The sequence below is a fragment of the Canis lupus genome, chromosome 9 (genome assembly GCF_003254725.2).
Source record: "Canis lupus dingo isolate Sandy chromosome 9, ASM325472v2, whole genome shotgun sequence".
Lineage (NCBI taxonomy): Eukaryota > Metazoa > Chordata > Mammalia > Carnivora > Canidae > Canis > Canis lupus.
Window position 1 is genome coordinate 49,759,308 of NC_064251.1, and position 21,299 is coordinate 49,780,606.

A 21,299-nucleotide genomic window follows, 5' to 3' on the forward strand; every position below is an offset into this window, starting at 1 on the left:
GGAGCCTGCTTCTCCCTCTGCCTGTGTCTCTGCCTCTCTCTCTCTCTGTGACTATCATACATAAATAAATAAAAATTTAAAAAATATTTATCATTTATTTGAGGGGGAGGGGGAGAGTGTGGAGGGGAGGGGTAAGGGGAGGGGATCTTATGCAACTCCCTGCCGAGCTCAGACCTCCAATAGGGCTTGATCCCAGACCCCCAACAGGGCTTGATCCCAGGACCCGTGACATCACTACCCCAGTGGAAAATAAGAGCCGGACACTCAACTGACCCAACCCCCAGGCGTTCCTTTTCTTCTTTTTTATTTCTAGTTTTATTCCATTATGATTAAAATATATTGCATGACTTCATATATTTTAAATTTATATAGACCTGTTTCATGGACTAGCATATGTTCTACACTGGAGAACGTTCCATATACACATGAGAAAAATGTATTACTTGCTGCGGTTGGGTAGAGTGTTGTATAGATGCCAGTGAGGTCAGATTGGCTGCTAGCATCGTTCAAGTCTTCTTAACCCTTGCTGACACTCTGCTTACTTGTTCTACCCATATTGAGAGTTAGATATTAAATATTATTTGTCAATTGTCTATTTCTTCATTTCTGTAAGTTTTAAAAAAAGATTTTATTTATTTATCTATTTATTTGAGAAAGAGAGAGCACTGAGCATGAGTGAGGTTGGGGGAGGGCCAGAGGGAAAGGGAGGATCTCAAGCAGAGTCTGCACACAGCTCAGGGCCTGGCCTGGGTGTCCATCTCACAGCCCTGAGATCACGACCTGACCAAAACCAGGAGTCAGATGCTTAGCCTACTGAGACATCTAGGTGCTCCTAGTTCTGGAAGTTTTTGCTTCATGTATTTTGGGGAGTCTGTTTTTAGGTGCTTATTTGTCTTATTGTTACATTGGAAAATGCTATGGGAACAACAAGCATGAATGAACTGGCGTGTTTATGCTAATATCAGATGAAATTGGCTTTCCTTCAAAACAGTGTTGGGATGCCTGGGTGGCTCAGCGGTTGAGCATCTGCCTTTGGCCCAGGGTGTGATCCTGGAGTCCCGGGATCAAGTCCCATGTCGGGCTCCCTGCATGGAGCCTGCTTCTCCCTCTGCCTGTGTCTCTGCCTCTCTCTCTGTCTCTTATGAATAAATAAAATCTTTTAAATTTTTCTTAATTTTTATTTATTTATGATAGTCACAGAGAGAGAGAGAGAGAGGCAGAGACATAGGCAGAGGGAGAAGCAGGCTCCATGCACCGGGAGCCTGATGTGGGATTCGATCCCGGGTCTCCAGGATCGCGCCCTGGGCCAAAGGCAGGCGCCAAACCGCTGCGCCACCCAGGGATCCCCTGAATAAATAAAATCTTAAAAAAAAAAAAAACAACAGTGTTACTGGAAGCAGAGTTCCACTGCCTGTCAGGATTTGGAAGGTGTGCCTTTGCTTTCTGGTATCAGGGTTATGGTGGCTGTGGCTGACCTGCTTTTCCTTTCTGAATTATTTTGAGACCTTCACCGATCCTTGGAACTCTGAAATGTCACAAGATGTATTCAGAAGTGGGTTTTGTTCATCTGTCCTCCACGGCCTGAAACCAGAAGGTTTTCAGTTGCCAAATGTCTTCTGTTAGGCTCCCTTCTACTTCCCTATTCTCCTTCTCACCTGATTGACCCTCAAGGATTCCAAGGACAGCCTGTTGGACCAGTAGCAGCAGCAGCAGCTCCCTCGGAAGATGTGGGAACTGGAGAAACTCAGGCTTCACCCCAGAATCCCAGGGTCAGAATATGCATTTTAAGATCTGCAGGTGACTTGTCTGCATGAAAAGATTTGAGAAGCGCTAGGGTAGGCCTCCATGTCTTTTCTTTCATGGTATGTTTTTGCCACCATCACCCTTTTTGTTTTTCGCTCCATATTCCAGTATTCCACTATTTTGTGGAATTTTATCAGCAGCAATATTTTTAATTACCAAGAGCCTCTCTTGTTCCTTTTCTTTTATAGCAATTTATTCCCATTCAATATATGTGATACCTCCTTGAATCTCTCAGGGCATTTTAACCCCAGTGATCCTGGATCCTGTTTCAGGGGCACTGCTCTCCTTGCTTGCTTCTTTTTTTTTTTTTTTCTCTCCTTGCTTCTGTAGGTCTCTTCCAGGCACTGGTTTCCTTCACCTCTGAGTCAGCCTTGGTTGAACCCTCCTGGTCCAGAAAGAGTGGGCCAGACTCCTCTGTGGCTGCCGTGCAGTTTGTCTGCTTGTCCCCCCTGATTGTGAAGGCTGCAGGGGCTTTGGGGCAGCAGGTGGGAGCTGCCTGAGGCCGGGAAATCCCTAGGTGCTGGGGTGAAGGGGTGTGGTGGACATGCACGTATGCTGCCAGGAAAGGCTTGCTACTCATTGAGTACAGTGTGGCCGGCAGACAGCCCCAGCCATCGGCTCTTTCGGGGTCAGCCTCACCTACAGGAGCTGTCACACACCGGTACACTCTCCCCAATTCCCAGTGACTCAGGTGAAAGTACAAAAAGCCCAACCAAGGCGTGGCAGACTGCCATTGCAGCTGATTGCCTGCTCCCATCCTGTCCAGTGTGGTACCTCAACTGCTTTCCTATATCCCAAACTCTACTTTAGCATCTGCTTCCAGAGAACCCCAGCTGGGATGGCAGACCCCTGGACTGGCCTGAGAAAGTGGGAAGTAAGATGGGGCTTGGAGCCTGGGTGGGGACCACCCCACTGACACAGGTACAGTGGAGCTGATGGCCCTGTGCCCCAGGCATCTGTGCAGCCTTTGAAGTTGCACGGGATGGACCAACTGAGTGCTAAACCCTCTCATGTTTGACAGCAAAATAATGAACACGTGGGGTCAGGAGCAGGCCAGGTGGGGCCCTCGTTCACTTACACAGTTCTCACTCCCTCAGGGGTGGTGGGAAATGCCTAATGCTCAGGACCGCTGGCCCCCAAGGACAGTTACATGCAGCCAAGGCAGGCCTGTTGAGCAAGGGTTGGAGGCCCAGTTGGGAAGCCTGGGGCTGCACACTTACAGCCTGACACTTGAACTTTTCTAAAGCTTCTAAACCTGCAGACGTGGTGCCACCCACCCTGAGGGGAATGATGCAGACATTCAGTTTCCTCCCCTGAGACTGCATCTTAGGAACCAGTTACCTTCCTTTCACAAGGCCTTTGCTGGGCAGAATCCAACAGCAATCAGCCAGTCAGGTTGGCACCTGGGGGACCAGGGACCCCACCTGAGGAGCTTCAGGATCCAGCCAGCAGATGTGAGCGGAGTGGGGGCCGGGCTGTGGGCGTGGAGGCCTGGGGCATCTGAGGAGTGGCTGGCAGATTACTAGACATGGAAGGTCCTGCACTTGGGAGTTTTGTTCTAGATGCTGGATTCGAAATGTCACAAGAACCCTGAGGTCCAGGCTGGAAGTCGCCAGGAGATGTGCGGTGCAGAGGCCACTGTCACCATGGAATAGAGCAAGGACAGGATGGGGCCCCGGGGGAGCAGAAAGGCTGGATGGGCTGTAAGGCTGACACAGACCCACACGGACTCCAGATGTCAGGGCTACCAGCTCTGGGTGGGTCGCGAGACCAGCTGACCTGACAGCATAGGAACCATCAGGAGTGTGAAGGTTGGGGCAAAAGGGGGAGAGTCAAGCAGGCTGTAAGTGAGGAAGGCTGCTGCATAGCAGCAGGGCCAGTGTCCTTTGAGAAACAGCACTGGGGACTGGCAGGGACACACAGGAGCATCCGGGCAGAGGAATGGCCTCCCAGGACTCATGGCAGTATGGTCAGGAAACCCCCACAATCCTAGAGCTTCTGGGAGGACCATAAGTTCCTGCTTCCAACTGTGGACAGAGGGGAAAACGGGAGCCAGAGGCCCTGCTGGGAACAGGGACCCTCCTCCACAACCCCCTCTGCCTGCTACCATCACTGCCGCTCCATCATATGCTCCCCAGGAGGAGCTACCTTTTCCCCAGCATTCCAGGCCAGGGTTCTGGTGAGGGGCCAGAGCAGCTGAGCCACCCTTGCCCCAGCTGCACAAGGAAGGGGAGTCACCCATCCCCACCCCTAGACTGTCCCCAGGCTCTTTGGTCCTGGCCGAGTGGCCTCCCCTCTCTGGACCTTGATTCCCATCTGTCACATGAGACAACCATAGGGCTACTTGGATAGTGATGAAGAGCTGCCTCAGGTACAAGGTCCAGCCCCAAGGGGCCTCCCCTGCCTCCAGCACGCCCTGGACTAGATGGCTGAAGCCCAGCTGGAGTCCTCGAAAGAGCGGTCCTTCTCCCTCTGCAGATGGCAATGGGGGGCTGTACTGCGCACTGTCAGACCACCAGATTCTGGAGGACATGGAGCGTCGAGGAGTGGAGTTTGTGCATGTGTACTGTGTGGACAACATCCTCGTGCGGCTGGCTGACCCGGTCTTCATTGGCTTCTGCGTGCTTCGCGGCGCAGACTGTGGGGCCAAGGTGAGCCCCCCACCCGCCCCCGCCTTGCCCCGTCCCCTCCCCCCGTCCGTCCCCGGTCCACCCGGCCATGCCCCTCCTCCCAGTCCCACCCCGGTCCACCTGGCCCCGCCCCGGTCTGCCTCGCCCCGCCCCTCCTCCCCGCCCCCTGTCCGCCTGGCCCCGCCCCTCCTCCCAGCCCCGCCCCCGGTCTGCCGGGCCCCGCCCCGTCAGCCTTCCCAGCCCAGGCCTTGGCCGCAGGTGGTGGAAAAGGCCTACCCAGAGGAGCCAGTGGGTGTGGTGTGCCAGGTGGACGGGGTCCCCCAGGTGGTGGAGTACAGCGAGGTCAGCCCCGAGACTGCTCAGCTTCGTGGGCCTGATGGGCACCTGCTCTACAGCCTGGGCAACATCTGCAACCACTTCTTCACCCGAGGCTTCCTCCAGATGGTCAGCAGGTGTGCTCAGCAGGTGGCCGCGGGTGGTGGCCAGAGTGGCTCCCCGGGGTGTCCTATCTGAACTGTGTCTTTCCTCCTCTTGTCATCCTGTTGTTCTCCAGCGAGTTTGAGCCCTTGCTGAAGCCACATGTGGCTGTGAAGAAGGTCCCATACGTGGATGAGGAGGGAAATCCGGTAAAGCCGATAAAACCAAACGGGATAAAGATGGAGAAGTTTGTGTTTGATGTGTTCCCGTTTGCTAAGTTAGTGGCAGAAGTCATTTATTTTTTCTTTCTTTCCTCTCTGTTTTGGTGGTGGGTTCTGAGGCCCAGCTGGGCCGGGAATGGAGGCATGTGGGGCACACAGTGGGGCCACCCCCTTTGCAGTGGGGAGCAGGGGCTGTAGGCAGGCTCAGGGACAACACCAGGGGAAGCAGCCCCCGCAGTGTGAGCATGGCAGCATCTGGGGCTGTGTACTCGGGGAGACACCCCTGCTCCTCCTGAGCCCTCTGTCTGTTCCTGGCCCGGGGTTAGGAGGTTGTTTCCAGGCCAGGGGGCTGGGGGCCTCCCCGGGGGGGTGGTTGGCTCTTACTCTGGGGTCCCAGGGTCTGGGGGTTTGGCTGGTGGGAATGGAAGGACGTCAAGCAGCCGCAGGGATCTCAGGAGCAAAGATGCAGGTGGTGCCTGTGGGCCCTCCATGGAGGCGACTGGCCCTTCTCATCGTCACTGCAGTGCAGCCTTCACCTGCCCAGGACCAGGGCCTCTGGCCAGGACATCTGGTCACTAGTTCTCATCCACATAGGAGTTTCGTGGCCTTTGAAGTGTCTCGGGAGGAGGAGTTCTCTCCTCTGAAGAATGCTGCCTCGGATGCCAGAGACAACCCCGCCATGACCCGGCGTGCCCTGCTCATGCAGCATTACCGCTGGGCCCTGCAGGCAGGGGCCCACTTCCTGGATGCGTGTGGGGCCCGGCTCCCTGAACTGCCCAGGTGAGTGTGGCCTCAGCGTGCTCCCCAAAGGATCAGGCTATCCGGGTCCATCCCCCAGCCCCAGGCTTGCCGACTCTGCTGGGCTGTGGTGTGGCCTTGTGCTCCGAGTGGCCACATGCCCTGGTCAACCTTGCGGTGACTGGGGCCTCGGGGCCAACCCCTAGAAGTCTGCTTGGGGACTGGGGGAGGTGGGTGGCTGCCACCCTTCCTGACTCACTTATGAGCTCTGAAACCAAGACCTCGGCATGACATTTGGAAAACAGCAAGGCAGGTCACTCTTCAGGGCCAGCGAAGGAAAGGACGTGAGGTTTCCATCTTCTCAGTTATCCGCAGCCCCGGCCTAACCTGGCTGCCCGGGTGCTGTGAGGGGTGCCTGCAGGGACGAGGGGGGGGTTTTCCCGCCCAAAGAAGAGCCTGCCACTTGGGCAGGGGCAGTTTGCGGAGGGCTCCGGGTGTGCAGAGGAAGCGGGGATTGCTGAGAAGAGACCTTGGGGAGCTGGGTCAGGCAAGGACAGCCCCAGGGCACACACCCCGGAGCAGGTGCTGACACGTGGGCTCCCACAGCCTGCCGGACGGCACAGAGCCTCCAGCCATCTGTGAGATCTCACCCTTGGTGTCCTACGCTGGAGAGGTGAGAGCCGACGGCCCCATCTAGAGCTTTCTGGGGTAGGGCATGCATGATTGGGGGGAAGACTGGGGAGAAGTGGGTGCTGGGGTGGAAGGTCACAGCTCTGACTCAGTTTACCAATGGGGCAAATAGTTCCTTAAGTTAGAGAGGATCTTCTGGGCCATGAGTGGGGATGAGGAATCAAGATCCTCATAGGTCTCGGAGAGGCAGGAAGATGTCAGCGTTTGGGGTTCCGGCAAGGAAGACTTTATGGAAGCCTTGCTGAGGGAGCGATACTGGCCCCGACCCTCTGACTGGACCTCCCTGAGCATGCCTAGAGACTCCTAGGGCCTGGGTCTAAAGGTGGCATCCAAGCCTTGTTCTGGAAGCCTCTCTGGCCCTGCCTTACTGTGGCTCAAGAAGAGTTTGTGCCCCCTCTATGCACTAGATGTGAAAATGTGGCCATCATGACTTTATTGTCTCCAGGGTCTGGAGATGTACCTGCAAGGCCGCGAGTTCCGGTCCCCCTTCATCCTGGATGAGAACCAGGCCAGGGCTCTGCAGGCCTGACTGGCTCCCAGACCTGCCAACCCCAGGGCCTGAGGGCTGGGGACACAGCTTACTCCACCAGGGTGGGGCCTCTCCCACCACCGGTTCCCACGGACACAAATGACCCTAGGCCTGCTAGAGACCTACGAGGGTTTTTTCCTCTGGGCTCCTGGCTGCGGGAGGCAGAGGTGTGGCATCCCATCCCGGTCCTGGGCCCTGCCTGGGGGCGACTGGAGGATCAATGGCCCCTTCTAGCCCTCCACGCAGCTCCCCTTGGTGAAGAGCTACAGCCACGCAGCTTCTCTGCAGATACACAGGTGGGCAGGGAGGGAGGAGGGAGGGGAGGGCGCCCCTCCCTCGCAGGGCCAGGTGTGGAAGGTGCTGCCCCCTCCCTCCCTCCCTCCCTCCTGCTCTGGCAGCCAACAGGAAGCCGAAGGAAGCCGGTGAGGCTGGAGGGGGGTGGGTGGCACAGCCTGGCCCCAAATTTCTCACCACCCCCAGCCCACACTCAGCCTGCACACCTAAAGGGGGAACCTCTCCATTTCCCCAGAGACCTCGATTCCTCCGCCACCTCTGTGGTTGGTTCAGGCCCCTGCATTTTAGGTGCTCCGACCAAGAACCAGGGGGCCCAAGAACCAGGGGGCCGACACTAGGGGCCTCTCACCACGTGGCTCCTCAGTCTGGAACGCAAGCGGCCAGAGAGCGCTCCACCCCTCGACTCTCCACCGACCGGAAGCGGGCTTTCTAGTCTGCCACACATCGTGGCGCTCTCTAGAGGGAGACGCGGCCTCCATGTCCGGGCGCAGGCTCGGGCATTGCACCCCTGCAGCCAGACCGGGGCTGCGGGGAAAGCCGCGGGCCCAGCCCCTCGCCCCTGCCTGCTTTCCCCTCCGCAAGGCAACACAGGGGGCCACCCCCCACCCTGGCCTGCGCGGCAGCCCTCACCGCGTGGGAGCCGAGCTCGCCCGAGGAAAAGGATGCCCTGGGCCCCCTGCATCCTGACCTGGGCCCGGGGCGGGGGCAGGGCCGCGCCCCCCCCCCTCCAGGAGGACTGTGTACCCCCCAGGCCCTGCCAGTCCTTCGTAACCTCAGAGGTGACCCGTGTGCCTGAGGACCCTTCCCTCGGCTGCTCTCTCGCCCCCAGCTGCCGCTCCCCAGCGCCACAGCCCCAAGCTGTGCAACCTGTCTTCTCAGCAGGAGGGTCAACTACGGACACCGTTGCTGTGAAGGGACGGTTTATTTTAAAATAATTAGACCCTTCTATCAGGTCTCACACACAGCACGGAGGGAGGCAGGGAGGTGCCGGGTGCGGACCGCCGTCTCCGCGGACCCGCAGCTTACAGGATGGTAGGGCTCCCAGTCCTGTCTCACGGGCGTGCGCGCCCCTTCCCGCTGTGTCCTCCAGAGAGGCCCCTCGGGCTACCGGGACAGTCTCTGACCCCAGACGAGCCACCGCGGAACCACTGACTTCTGAGGGACTGCCACGCTCGGATGCGACGGAATGCGGGGGTGGGGGTGGGGGCGGGGGCGGGGCAGATGTCCAATAAACGCAGGAAGCCGTGATGATCCCGGGCCCGGCCAGTGCAGTGCCTGCCGCGCTCGTCCGTGCGCCGGAACAGGGGGCCACACGCCCGGCCGCTCGCGCTCTGCGCCGCCCAACTCTTCAGCGGGGGCGGGGGCGGGGGCGGGGGCGAAGGGGCTGGGACCACCCAGGGAGTGGGTCGGACACCCTGGGGGCGGCTCCCAGCCTGCCCGCCCTCTCCGCCGGTAGAGGCGTGGGGGGCACCGGAGCGCACGAGGGCTCTCGGGGACAGGCTCGGACAGGCCCGGTGCTCATGGAGCAGGACGCACGGCCAGGACCGCGGGGGCGCGGCGGGCTCAGCCCAGGGGCCCGGCCGCACAGCGCCGAGCACGGCCCGGAGCCCAGCCGACCCTCGGGACGCATCCACTCGCTGCGGGGGCCGTCGTCGCGCCTCGACGATGGACGCGGGGAGCCGCCGTCCTGTCGCCGGGCTGCGCGGCCCACCTAGCTCCGGGCGGGGCAGTCGGGCCCCGGAATCCCCGCCACGCGGCGACGCCGGCCGGTTCCCCGGAGCCCACGCCGAGCCCAGGCCGAGGCTGCGCGCGAGCGGGCGAGCTGTGCGCAGGCGCGCGCGGGCGAGCGCCGAGGCCGTGAGGTCACGGCGCAGGTGCGGCCGTGCGCCGACGCCGTGGGACGTAAACACGCGCGCGCAGGCGCAGTGGGGGTGGGAGGGCGCGGCGCAGGCGCATTGGCGGCGCACGCGACGGGCGGGGTGTGGACGCCGCTGCGATGGCTGCCCACAGGTGTCGGACCAGCGGAGCCCCCGGCCCCTCTCAGAGCCCGGCCTCCTGACGCCGCTAGGGGGCGGGGCCCCCCCGGGCCGCCTCCGCCGCTGTCATGTATCCGCCGCTGCCGCCGCCGGCGCCGCATCGGGACTTCATCTCGGTGACGCTGAGCCTCGGCCAGAGCTACGACGGAAGCAAAAGCTGGCGGCGGCGCTCGTGCTGGAGGGTGAGGGTCCGGGCCGGGGTCGCGGGGTCCCGGGGTCGCCGACCCGCAGCCGTCTTTGGGGCCGGAGCTCGGCGGGTCAGGAGCTCGGCCTGTGCGCCGCGGTCTCGGGCTCGGGGCGTCCACACCTCGCGTCCGGGCAGTCGGCGGGGTCCCTTCGGCCGCGGCCGGGCGGTAGGCGGGGCTCCTGCGCGCGGCTCTCCCGGCGTCCCTGTCCGTGCCGAGAGGGCCCCTGCTCCGGCCGCGGGAACGAACTGGCCGCAGCGGACCGGGGTCCCGGTGCTGTTGTTTCCGGTCACAAGCCTCCTTCCCCGTGCCTGCCTTAGAAATGGAAGCAGCTGTCGAGGTTGCAGCGGAACGTGATACTCTTCTCGCTCACGTTCCTGATGCTCTGTGGCTTCCTGTCCTACATCAGCGTGGCTGACCAGTGGACAGGTACCAGCTGCACCATCCCTGAGGGCGGGGCGGGCCACGGGTGGGCGAGAAGTCCAGGCAACCAGGAGCGGGAGCACTGTCAGCCGTGGGGCTAGACGGGGATGTGAGTTCCGTTTGTCCATGGCAGCTTCCTCAGCATCTGCTGTCTGTACCCGCGTTCCCTCCCCTCTGTCTCTCAGAGAAATGGAGGTCCTATGGTCCCAAGCTCTGCTGGGACCCCCCTCCCCAACTTCCTCCCCGTGTTACCGTTTCTGGAAAGGCCCCGGGCAGAGTCCTGGTGAGCCTGCAGGGGATCCTGCTGTATTTCTCCGTGAGGTGCTGAGGGGCAGCAAGGAAGGCTGAGGAGGCGCTGCAGGCGGCTCAGGCCTGTGGCCTGCCTGCTACCATTTGTACTCCCTGAGAGGGAGGAGGTTAAGACGCCCTGCTCGTCGGGCGTGGGTTGGGGTTAAGGACCACAACTGCTAGCGCTTGGAGAAAAGTTGGGTTCCCTCTGGCCGTTCTGGGATTCACTTGAATGACCTTCCTCAGGTCTCGGCACGTCCTTTCCTAAGGGATCACGGCTGCTGCGATGTCGTGCTCTACGACCCACTTTGAATCTCCACTAGGCTGTGTGGCCAGTGGCAAAACGCTTGTTTTTATTCTCTTGTTCAGCCGTGGACGGCAGGTCAGCGGAAGAGCAGAAAACGAGACCAGCAGATCCACCCGTCTTGCCAGCTCCTCAGAAAGCAGATGCACATCCAGAAAACATGCAGGGGGCCTTACCTCAGGTACTGTAGCTGAACTACATGTGCGCTTGGAACCGAGGTGTAACTGGGGTCTGTCCGCAGGGGTTTCCAACAGATGGGGAGAATTTTCTGTCTCACCGCGGGGTTGATGTTTGAAGCTCATGCTCCTCGTTCTGGGCCGGCAGGATGATGCTTGGGGCGGGAAAGGGGAATACTCTTTCCCTTGTTCCTCTCGTACCAGAGCCTCTGGTAGCTGGTGAGCAAAACAGACCCATTCCCCTCGCGAGGAGCTACGGGCTGGCGGGGCAGGCAGGCGGCTCGTGGTATACATCCTGCGAGGGAGAGGGCTGTGGCCACCGTGAGGGATGAGGCTGGCGCCAGTGCCCCAGTCACGGGAGCCCCAGTGAGGGTGGCACACTGAATCGATGACTGGGGCTGAGACTCTGCTGGTTCTGGCTGGACTCAGGAGAGCAGGGCTTGAGTTGAACAAAAGTGCCCAAGGCCGGGGAGGTGGGCTTGCTCAGGGAGCTGAAGCGTCAGAACATCTGGACGGGACAGGGGGGCTGGGATTGGTCCAGGCCGGGCCCTATGGGCGGGGCTGCCCGGGTGAGCAGCAGGACGCAGCTCTCCAAAGTGTCATAACCTGGAAATTGTATGTAAAAAAGCGGGTCTTCTCCCTTGTAGAGCCAGCAGGTGTTTTTTTCACTTCTTCTGGTCGTTCTTTTACATATGGGCTCTCTCGTAATTGTAACGAAAGTGGAGCCGTCCTGGCACGTTTCCCCACCGAACGACATGTTCCCAGAGCTGTTTTGGGAGGTCAGTGATCCAGTGCGTGGTGTCCACCAGGGGCCTGGACGGTAAGGCCCCTGGTCCAGACCTCGGGACACGGAGCTCCTCATGGAGGCCGCTTGGACTTCGTCTGTTGCTCAGGCTCCAGCACTGGTTCCCCACACCTGGGTCAGCCTGGGTGGTTTGCTTCAGCCGGACCCCTTTCTCTTGGCCACGGGGTTCCTGGCTCTATGTTGTTTGCGTCTATACAACGGGAACAGCGTCACGGATTCTGTGGATGCCAAGAAGCAGGGATTTTGTCCGATTCCCAAGTGGGCCTCCTTGCTGTCCTCTGGAGGCGGCGCCTCATCCAGCCCTGTGTTGAGGACCAGCTGTTCCCGGGCCCCTGCACTCCATCCGTGACCCGGCGCCTTCCCCCACTGCACCGTTCCCGAGGATGAGGTGCAAGAGTCCTGGGGCGCTGGACCGCGACGGTGTTCTCTCTGGTTCCGTCCACAGACACGTGGTCCTGACCCTTTCTTGCTACTTTTTAGGATCCGTGACAGCCTGGCAACATCCCGGACCTGGAGTTTAACCAGCCGTCTAGGGCTGCACCAGCCCGTTGGCATGGTCTCCGTCTCAGTTGGTCGGGGCCAGGAGATCACACGTCAGGATCTCCTGGCCAAAGCTGCGAGTGGTGATGGAACACAGAGGGAGTTTCCTCCGGGGCTGTGTGCTTCTAGCCAGTTCACACGCTCCGTGGGGGTGGGCCTGACAGGGAGAGCGTCCCGGGCGGGGAAGGAACAGCACGCAGCTCGTAGGCAACTGAACTATTTTCACGGGTGACTTATATTTTTATCTAGAAGCCTCAGAGGCATTTCCGACGGGGACCACCCAACCTGCATCTTAGAGCCCCCGGTAAAGACTCCGAGGACCCGAGGCAGGGAGACACCAAGCGGAGGGATGAGGCGGTGGGCGATGCTCATCAGGAGGAAAGCACGCAGAGAACGGTGGTCAGGTACGAGGAGCACCATGCGGGGGGCTGCGTGTGCAGAAACGCTGAGGCCGCTGTATTTGGTGGTTTCTGAAAACCAGAGAAGGAGAATGAGCGTGATGCTTAAGTATATTGTCCTTTCAGAGCAGGCAGGATAGAAGGCGGGGGTGGGGGGGCTCAGGCTGGGAGGGGGGGCCCTGCCTGGAGCGGAGGGCGGCAAGGCACTGGCCAGGGCTGGGCAGTGGGACCTTGGGGCGTTGGCAGTCTTCGCCCTCCAGCTGGCTGGTGGCTCTTCCTTCTGTCCCTGAAGCTGGAGGGGAGCGGTGATTGAGCCGCAGCCCGGCACCGAACTTCCTTCGAGGAAGGCAGAGGCCCCCGCCAGGCCTTCCTCCCAGGCCCCCAGGATTCAGAACCCAGCAGGTAAGTCCCCACCTGCACCCCGTTGGGTCTCACCTGGACGCTGTGACGGAGAGGGTACGTGGACACCCGGATGAGCGTGCAGTACGTGTGCTGGAGTGCCTGCCGTCCCTCCGAGTGCTGGTCACCCTCAGACCCTCAGGCAGGCCACAGCTCTCGTTAGGGCCTTGGAGAGGACACGGGGCTCCTCAGTAGCCCGTTGACTGGGCCCCGACTGTCGCTGGAGCCACGGGCCGCCGGGTGGGCAGGAGGCTCGTTTCCAGCCTGCACCCGTGCCACGGCGGGGCCTGGGGGATGTGGAGATGCGGTCGCCCCTCAGCGTCTCCATCCAGGCCCATTGGGTCCCAGCAGCTGTGCGGGGCCCTGCGTGGTCACACCAGTAGTCGAGGGACTTCTGGGCGCTGGCACTCTGTGAGCCCCAGGTGGCCTGCCTGCTTCGGTCCTCACGGCATTCTCTGAGGTCATCTGTTGGTGGTGTCCCTGCCCCGCGGACCGGAGAACTGAGGTTAGGCCAGTGACGGCCCAGACCACGGCCTCATGCAGCGGGTCCTTGGGTGCTTGCGCCAGGCCAGCTGAGTCTGGGGCCCAGGCAGTGACCCTCTGGACCCGGCTGCCATGGCCTCCGTAGGAGGGGGCGGGGGGACACGTGGCCCAGGCATGTGGGGGAGACACAGCGATCGTGGGGCTCTGCAGACGGATGCCAAGGTTACGTCTGTCCGCCCAGATGGGCCTCAGACCCGTGGGAAGAGCACGTGCAGTGACGCCATCGACATGCACGGTCTCGTCTACCTGGTGACTGTGTGACTCGGTCCTGTCCTCCTACGTGTGGAGGGCAGTCGCAGGTCCCCCAGAAAGGCTCCAGGGGGGCCCCAGGTGTGTCTGCTCCACGGGACTTCCTGTTTGCAAATACACGTGCCCGGGGCTGACAGGGCGCGAAAGGGGCCCTTTGAAGCTGAGGCGCCCTGTGCAGGTTACCCGCAGCCAGCTCACGGGGTACCCCTGAAGCCACGGGATCCTGTGCAGGTGCTGGGCCACCTCCTTGGGGGTCTCCGCTCGCTGCGTGTTCCCTGCAGTCCCAGAGGGTGGAGGCGACAGGCCCAGGCCAGGTGGTTGAGACCTTGCCACCTTGGCGAGGTCCAGCTGTGAGGGTCCGACCTTCGGCGCCGTCCACTGCTGCCCTGTAGCCCTGGACGGTGCCCCCCGGCCCTGTTCCTTGTGGGGCTGCAGAAGGGTCTGTCTAACCCTGACCGCGCTGGTTCTGTGACCTGCTCTCTCTCTCTAGCCTCCCCAAACGAGCGTCAGAGAGCTGTGATTGACGCCTTCCGCCACGCGTGGGCCGGATACCGCAAATTCGCCTGGGGCCATGATGAGCTGAAACCTGTGTCCAGGTCCTTCAGTGAGTGGTTTGGCCTGGGCCTGACCCTGATTGACGCTCTGGACACCATGTGGATTTTGGGTCTGAAAAAAGGTATCCGCTCCTTCCCCAACACACAGCCCCGATTCTCCTCGGGTGACACTCGGGCGGGCAGAAGGGAGGGTGAACGGTGCCCGGATGGGGGAAACGCTGCTGTTTCCTTCTGGCGTGCTCTCCTTCTCGTGGGTGACAGGAGTGGACTTGCCGTGCACAGGCAGCTGCTTTGCTGTTTGACGTCAGGCCCCCGAGGACCCACAGGGCAGCCCCCCCCCCCCCCCCCCCAGCAAGTTCCAGCCAGTGCTTCCGCGGTGTCCAGAAGGGGCTCTGTGGCGGGAGGTGACCCGTGACCCGAGAGGCCATCAGCACCGGGGTCTCTGCCTCACGCACATCCTCCTGGAGCCACACGGATCGGGTGGTCGTGGGATCACCAGCCTAGGTTATCTCTGAGCCGATCTCAGGAAGTCCAGTTAAGTCATCCAAGGAGGCAACGCCTCCTGTGAGGTGACCCCACGGCCTCGGATGCCACGATCTTTCATGACGACTGCCTGAGCGCCCGAGTGCATGCCGGCTCGTCTTATCTGTGTCCTGGGGGGTGTGAGGGCTCCTGCCCAGCCCGCAGGCCATGACACGCAAACCTGTGGGAGAGAGAGAGAGATGGGAGGAAGCACAGAGCCCCGAGGGAGAGGCCCCGGGGCACGAGGCCGGCAACGGGCTCCCCTACCCTCGCTGTTTCACGTCTCAGAGTTTGAAGAGGCCAGGAAGTGGGTGTCGAAGAAGCTACGGTTTCAGAAAGATGTGGACGTCAACCTGTTTGAGAGCACAATCCGGATCCTTGGTGGGCTTCTGAGCGCCTACCACCTGTCGGGGGACGAGCTCTTCCTGAGGAAGGCTGTGAGTGTCTCAGCCCGGGCCGGCTCGCGCTGCGGGGAGAGGAGTCCCAGCGAGTGAGCAAACAGTTGTTTCTCGGCTCGAGGGATTGGGGGGCGTGGGGGGGTCCGTTCCCAGATCTCCCACCCCTGATCCGGTGGGGCCTCCTTTGCGCACGTGCGCACGAGCTGGCCTAGCGCTGCCTGTATCACCGCGACCTGCAGGGAATTCCTCTCGGAGCTCTGCGGGGCCAGCTCCGATTTGCGGCCATGGTGCGTCGAGGCCGGGTGAAGCTGGCAGGTCCCACGTCCCCATAACTGGGCAGACTCAGGGCCAGGGTGGCGTCATGGGACGGAGGCAAGGCCGCCGGGCAGCAGGGAGCCTTGACGCCTCGCCATGTTGTTGTGTCAGGAAGATTTTGGGAATCGGCTCATGCCTGCGTTCCAGACGCCTTCCAAGATCCCGTACTCCGACGTCAACATCGGCACTGGGGCCGCCCACCCGCCCCGCTGGACCTCGGACAGCACGGTGGCCGAGGTCACGAGCATTCAGCTGGAGTTCCGGGAGCTCTCGCGCCTCACGGGAAGTAAGAAGTTTCAGGTAGGCATGGGCCCGGCGGGTGCAGGGGGCGAGGGCTGGGGTGCACCCTGACCCCGGGTCGCGGTGACACCAACCTCCCGTGTCCTCTGTCGGTCCCTGTTTGCTCTCAGTGGATCCCTCTTCCTCCCTGATGACGGATGCTGGGGCGTCGAGGCATCACCCGGGCCCCCGTCCTCAGGGTCCCCCCCTGCCGGCCTCCCACGTGCCGCAGTGGCATGCGGACAGCGGGGGTGTTGGGGGGAGGGTGCCAGTACCCCTGGGGTCGGCTGGGCTAGGTGGCTCTGTGCTGTGTGGCCTCTGGGCCTGGTGGTGGTTTTTGGACTCCCCGCCTGGCTGTCAGCATCTTTGTCAGGCAGTCCTCGTCCCTCCGCGCTCCTCCTGGGCAGCTTCTGCACTCGGCACGCTGTGCCGTTCGTTCTCCTCTTTCTCTTGAGACACTGAGATGTGGGTCACGTGCTAAGAATGCGAGGCTCTCCACGTGCAGCCATACCGCATTCCTCGGGCACAGCGGTTGCCACGTTCTGAGTCCCGAACGACGTCCCCCCTGAGAGGTGATCCATCGCCCGTGACGCACCCTCCTGCCCTCTGGGGCCTGGGACCACAGAGCGAGCCGTGTGCGTGTGGGTGGCTCTCCGTTTTTCATCCGGCGTGGGCGAGGTCCTGCAGCACAGGCCTCCCGCGTCTGGCCCTTTTAGCGCGCGCGACGTTGTCATCTGCGTGGAAAGCATTTCCGGACACGTCTGTGTCGTGGCACGTGTGCAGGTCGCCCCTGTCCGTGGCCCAGCAGCACCCCATCTTGTGGACGGATCCCGTGATGTCCTGTGCAGGCGCTCGTCGGCGGGGGGCGCCGGGTCATCTCCGACGGGGGCGGGGACATGGGGGGTGAGGGCCGTGCTCCCGTGACCATCGTAGCGGGCGCGTCAGGGTGCCTCGCGCTCGATGCGGTTTCCGTAACCATGACTTGCGGCATTTCCAATGCGGGCCGCCCCAGGTGTTTGTGTCCTTGGGGGATGGGTGGTGTGCGGGCCCCTCCGCCTTGAGAGGATCTATGAGTCAGCGTGGGCGTCTGTGTGGGGTAGAGGCCAGGCTGCCGGTCTTCGTGCGGGGTCCTGAGCGTGGTGACAAAATGCGCACAGAGCTGTGGAGCCTGGTTGCGGGGAGCCACCTGGGATGACGAGCGAGCTGAGAGGAGCTGAGGCCGTTGGGTCTTGTGGCCGCTCAGGAGTCACCGGGTGGACGCATGGCAAGCCCGGGCGCAGAAGCAGACACGCCTGCCTTCTCTCCAGCGAGTGGGAGAAGACGGCCATGCCTGGGCCGGAGGTGGTGTGGACGGGGCTGTGGTCTCGAGGCACAGCCCCCTGCGGCTGAGCTCAGTCCTATCACCGGGCCTGTGGCCCCTGCCCAGGCATCGAGGCAGTCGTGCGTGAACAGACGGGCCCAGCGCTGTGGGGCCCGCCCGGGCGGGTCTCAGAAACCCCCCTGCCCAGGGCATCCAGGCTGAGGGCGCCATGGCCGGGATCATGGCCTGCTCTCTGCTCCGCAGGGCCCAGCGGGTCAGTCCTGGCGGGGGGTGAGGGGACTGAGCCCACGGAGCCCCTCTGTGCCACGGGCCACCCGCTCTCTCGCTCACCCCGCTCCCCCCTCGTCTGCCCCAGGAGGCTGCGGAGGAGGTGACGCGGCATGTCCACTCCCTGTCGGGCAAGAAGGACGGGCTGGTGCCCATGTTCATCAATACGCACAGCGGCCTCTTCACGCACATGGGCGTGTTCACTCTGGGAGCCAGGGCCGACAGCTACTACGAGTACCTGCTGAAGCAGTGGATCCAGGGTGGAAAGCAGGAGACGCAGTGAGGCCGGTTTTTGCTGCCTTGGGGTGGGGTCCCCACGCCCCCTGATCCCCGGTCCTTGGCCAGGCAGCCACAGCCATGCCGGCCCAGCCTCGGCCCCCCTCGGGAACGTGTTTCTTCCAACCATGGCCTTTGTGCCGAGGATGAGGAGGAGGGGGCCTGGGGCCTGGCCTGGCCTGGCCGAACAGGCATCCTTGGGGTGTGGAGACCTCCCCCTGCGCACATGCTCCCCAGCCACAGGTGGCCAGGTTCCCCTGGGCCACCCGGCGCTTACTGTTCTGACGCTCAGAACGCACGCTTACCCGGAGAGCGATGCGGTCGCTACTGCATCGTGCATTGTATGGCACGGGGGAGAGAACTGGATGTTCCTGAGGTCTCGAGCCTAGGGGTGACAGCGACCCCTGACCCCTGGGGGGCAGCTGCGGGCTGACCCCTGCGGGCAGAGACGAGGGCATCCCGGCACAGAGAGCCGTGGTGGGCATGTGGGTCCTGGGGCCCTGCTGAGGCTGGTCTTGGGGGGCCCCTCGGGGGGGGGCGTCAAGAGGAACGCTCCCGTCCAGGGGAGCGGAGGGCCGAGCCCTGTGCCCCACGCCGCCGACGGCCACGAGCCTCGGCTTGCGCTGGCCTGATGCCACCCCAGACGGGGCCAGGCGTCTGGGCCACTAGCATGCACGTGGCACCGCACGGCCACGTGCCCGATCGCGGGGCGGGGAAGTGGGGGCCATGCGCCTGCCTGGCGTGCGCTGAGGGGGCCCCCTGTCTGCTCAGGTTGCTAGAAGACTACCTGGAAGCCATCGAGGGAATCAGAAGGCACCTGCTGCGCAGGTCTGAGCCCAGAAAGCTCACCTTCGTGGGGGAGCTGGCCCACGGCCGCTTCAGCGCCAAGATGGTGAGCACGTGGGTGACCCGGGGTGGGTGGGGGGCCTTGGACTCCCATCGGACGGCTTTGTGAGTCAGGACATTGCAGAGAGCGGTGGCAGCCCAGCCGTGGAGCGGGAGTTCTCCCGGTTCGGGTCTGCTTGTGTCAGGTCCAGGCAGGGCTGCGTGGCCCGGACCCGTTCCCGTGACGACAGCAGGGCGCAGTCACAGGGGCACTGAGGTCCGCAGTGGGCACCAGGGCCCTCCCCGTGCCTCTCCGTGTCCCCTCTGCCCTGGGGTCACTGCTGGTCTCCTACTATGGGTCCCGCTGAAGCCCGGGGGTGTCTGGGGTCGGGGTCGGTCCAGGGGAGCCAGCCGCTACCTCCCCCCTCCCCCGCTCCCCCCGCTCACGTGGAGCGCCAGATGCTGGGCCCACGGGGAGTCCCTTGCCTGTGTGGAACCGAGGCAGCGCCAGCCCTGTTGTCGGCGCCATGCCCCCTGCGCTGTGCGGCCACAGACTCCGCAGTGGTGAGGACCTGCTCTGATTTCAGGACCACCTGGTATGCTTCCTGCCAGGGACGCTGGCTCTGGGCGCCCACCACGGCCTGCCCGCCGACCACATGGAGCTGGCCCGGGCGCTCATGGACACCTGCTACCAGATGAACCGTCAGATGGAGACGGGGCTGAGCCCCGAAATCGTGCACTTCAACCTGTACCCCCAGAACGACCACAAAGACGTGCAAGTCAAGGTGAGCAGGGCCGGGGTGTGGGGGCGCCTGGGGGCCTGGCCTGAGCTCAGCCCGCATTCCCCTCCGCCCCCCCGCCCCCACAGCCGGCCGACAGGCACAACCTGCTGCGGCCTGAGACGGTGGAGAGCCTGTTCTACTTGTACCGCCTCACGGGGGACCGCAAGTACCAGGACTGGGGCTGGGAAATTCTGCAGAGCTTCAACACGTACACGCGGGTGAGCTGCCTGCCGGCCATCTGGCCCAGAGCGGCTGGGACTGGGAGGGCAGGCACCGTGACCTCGGGAGTTCAGGGCACGTGGGACCCAGGGTCTCGGGGGCTGGGGCGTCCCGAGGGGCTTGCTTGTGTGGGGAGGGCGCCTGCGGCGGCCTGGTATGCACGGGGCGCATCCTCCCCGGATATTCCGTGTGGCCTGGGCGGCCCTCCTCCACCCCGGGATGGGCTCGGGGGCCCTGCTCCCCAGATGGCACTGGGACCGTGGCGCCTCTCGTCCTGCCATCGGGGCCATGGCTCAGACACGGTCATGCCCTGTCCAGGGCCCACCACCTGCCCTGCAGAGCCAAAGCTTGTCCTTTGCCCTGTGGTGTGGAAGGCGGTGGGTTCTGGGCTCCTCGGGTGCCCTTGGGGCCTTGGGAGGCGGCGCTTGCCATCGGGTCACTCGAGAGGAGCTGGCATCTCCGAGGGGGTGTCTGGAGGCCCCATGGCCAACTGGCTCCGCTGAGGGGGGCCAGTTCCCTGGTGGACCTTGGGGTCCCCCACCCCGACCCTGCCCTGGCCCGCGTAGGGCACACTGCGGTGAGGCAGGGAGACTTGGGGTGGGGTTCCTCTGGTTGCCGGGGCCTCACCCCCGGGCCGAGGCTGGCACGGGGAGCTGCCTGTGCCTGCAGCCTTGACGCCATGGTCTTGCCTCTTGCGCAGGTCCCCTCGGGTGGCTACTCCTCCATCAGCAACGTCCAGGATCCCCTCAATCCCCAGCCCAGGGACAAGATGGAGAGCTTTTTTCTGGGGGAGACGCTTAAGTACCTGTATCTGCTCTTCTCTGATGACCCAGACCTGCTCAGCCTGGACACCTATGTGTTCAACACGGAGGCTCACCCCTTGCCCATCTGGGCCCCGCCTAGGGAGGTGTGATGCCCCTGTGGGCCTTGCCTAGGGTTCTCATTTGTCTGGTTTTTGTGGAACCTGTTCAGCACATCCCTGGTCATGTTTTGGTCCAGTGTCCTGGGTCTTGGCCCTTTTGTCCACCTAGCTGGAGCCTGTGGCCCAGGCCAGGCTGAGGACAGAACCCAGCATTCCTTAGCTGCAGTGTCTCAGGGCCTGAGGTGGTCAGGGCTGTTGGCTTCTCGTCCTGGCGGCTTCTCGTCACAGCTGTGTTCTAGGGTCTTCGCCATTCAGCCCGTCCACCAGGGAGTCTCCTGCTTCCCGAAGAAACTGGAATCATGATGTACATTCCTGGTACCCACACGTCTTTCCGTCCGTCGGTGCCCAGCCCTGTGTCCACATCCCTGCATCTTTGGGGCTGTTCTGGGTAGCCCCGTCCTGTTCAGAGACAAGAGCTAAAGGGATGTCCCGACGTGGGGCTCAGCCTGGAGTCTCAGAGCTTGCTTGTGTGCTGGCCCGAGGGTCTTGGGGCACCTGCGGGCTGTGGTGTTTACACATTGGACTCAGGGATCCTCTCCCGGCCCTGCAGGGGCCGGGAGTGGGAGGGGGGTGGTTCCTTCTGCTCCTGGACCACCCCAGAGAATGGACTTTCCAGGCAGCATAAAGGTAGATTGCTATGACGGTCATGTGTGGAGACTCTGTGTTTCCTCAGCTGTGATGGGGGGCATCTAGGCCCCCGTCCGGGCCGCACTAGGTGTCCACTGGGGTCAGGAATCCCCTGGGGCGGGCAGGCCGCGCACCCTGGAGGGAGTGCCTGCCTTCCTGTGAGGGTTTCCGCACCCTGGGCCCCATCTCTGCAGGTGGGGGTGCCCATCCTCAGTGGAGCCTGCCACTTCACCTGAGCCCTGACATGGGTCACTCCTTAGACACTCCTCGGCTGCCAGGGGGTACCAGGTGGTCTCCAAGCTAGGCCCCGCTCTTTCTCGTGTG

At 62.6% G+C, this 21,299-nt stretch overlaps 2 protein-coding genes across 2 annotated transcripts; both read left to right on the plus strand.

The window, feature by feature from the left end:
• Positions 1-4,102: 4,102 nt before the first annotated feature.
• On the plus strand, positions 4,103-8,523 carry LOC112677483 (UDP-N-acetylhexosamine pyrophosphorylase-like protein 1). The gene is made up of 6 exons (XM_025475923.3): positions 4,103-4,454; positions 4,692-4,885; positions 4,987-5,127; positions 5,666-5,851; positions 6,416-6,482; positions 6,945-8,523. Exons 1-6 carry the CDS (start codon positions 4,158-4,160, stop codon positions 7,026-7,028), a joined length of 969 nt encoding a protein of 322 aa, XP_025331708.1. The 5' UTR covers positions 4,103-4,157; the 3' UTR covers positions 7,029-8,523.
• A 758-nt stretch (positions 8,524-9,281) lies between these two features.
• On the plus strand, positions 9,282-20,989 carry LOC112677479 (endoplasmic reticulum mannosyl-oligosaccharide 1,2-alpha-mannosidase). The gene is made up of 13 exons (XM_025475919.3): positions 9,282-9,540; positions 9,864-9,972; positions 10,624-10,739; positions 12,329-12,483; positions 12,770-12,879; positions 14,159-14,344; positions 15,033-15,181; positions 15,569-15,757; positions 17,413-17,603; positions 18,372-18,492; positions 19,013-19,210; positions 19,294-19,425; positions 20,127-20,989. The coding sequence occupies exons 1-13, from the start codon at positions 9,427-9,429 to the stop codon at positions 20,337-20,339; spliced, it is 1,983 nt and encodes a 660-aa protein (XP_025331704.1). The 5' UTR covers positions 9,282-9,426; the 3' UTR covers positions 20,340-20,989.
• Positions 20,990-21,299: the final 310 nt, after the last annotated feature.

Coding starts and splice junctions, on each gene's coding strand:
- LOC112677483 (XM_025475923.3), top strand. CDS start 4,158: ATGAAGAGCTGCCTCAGGTACAAGGTCCAGCCCCAAGGGGCCTCCCCT. Junction 4,886..4,986: donor TTCCTCCAGATGGTCAGCAG/GTGTGCTCAGCA, acceptor GTTGTTCTCCAG/CGAGTTTGAGCCCTTGCTGA. Junction 6,483..6,944: donor TGGTGTCCTACGCTGGAGAG/GTGAGAGCCGAC, acceptor TATTGTCTCCAG/GGTCTGGAGATGTACCTGCA.
- LOC112677479 (XM_025475919.3), top strand. CDS start 9,427: ATGTATCCGCCGCTGCCGCCGCCGGCGCCGCATCGGGACTTCATCTCG. Junction 15,182..15,568: donor AGCTCTTCCTGAGGAAGGCT/GTGAGTGTCTCA, acceptor TTGTTGTGTCAG/GAAGATTTTGGGAATCGGCT. Junction 17,604..18,371: donor GGTGGAAAGCAGGAGACGCA/GTGAGGCCGGTT, acceptor CTGTCTGCTCAG/GTTGCTAGAAGACTACCTGG.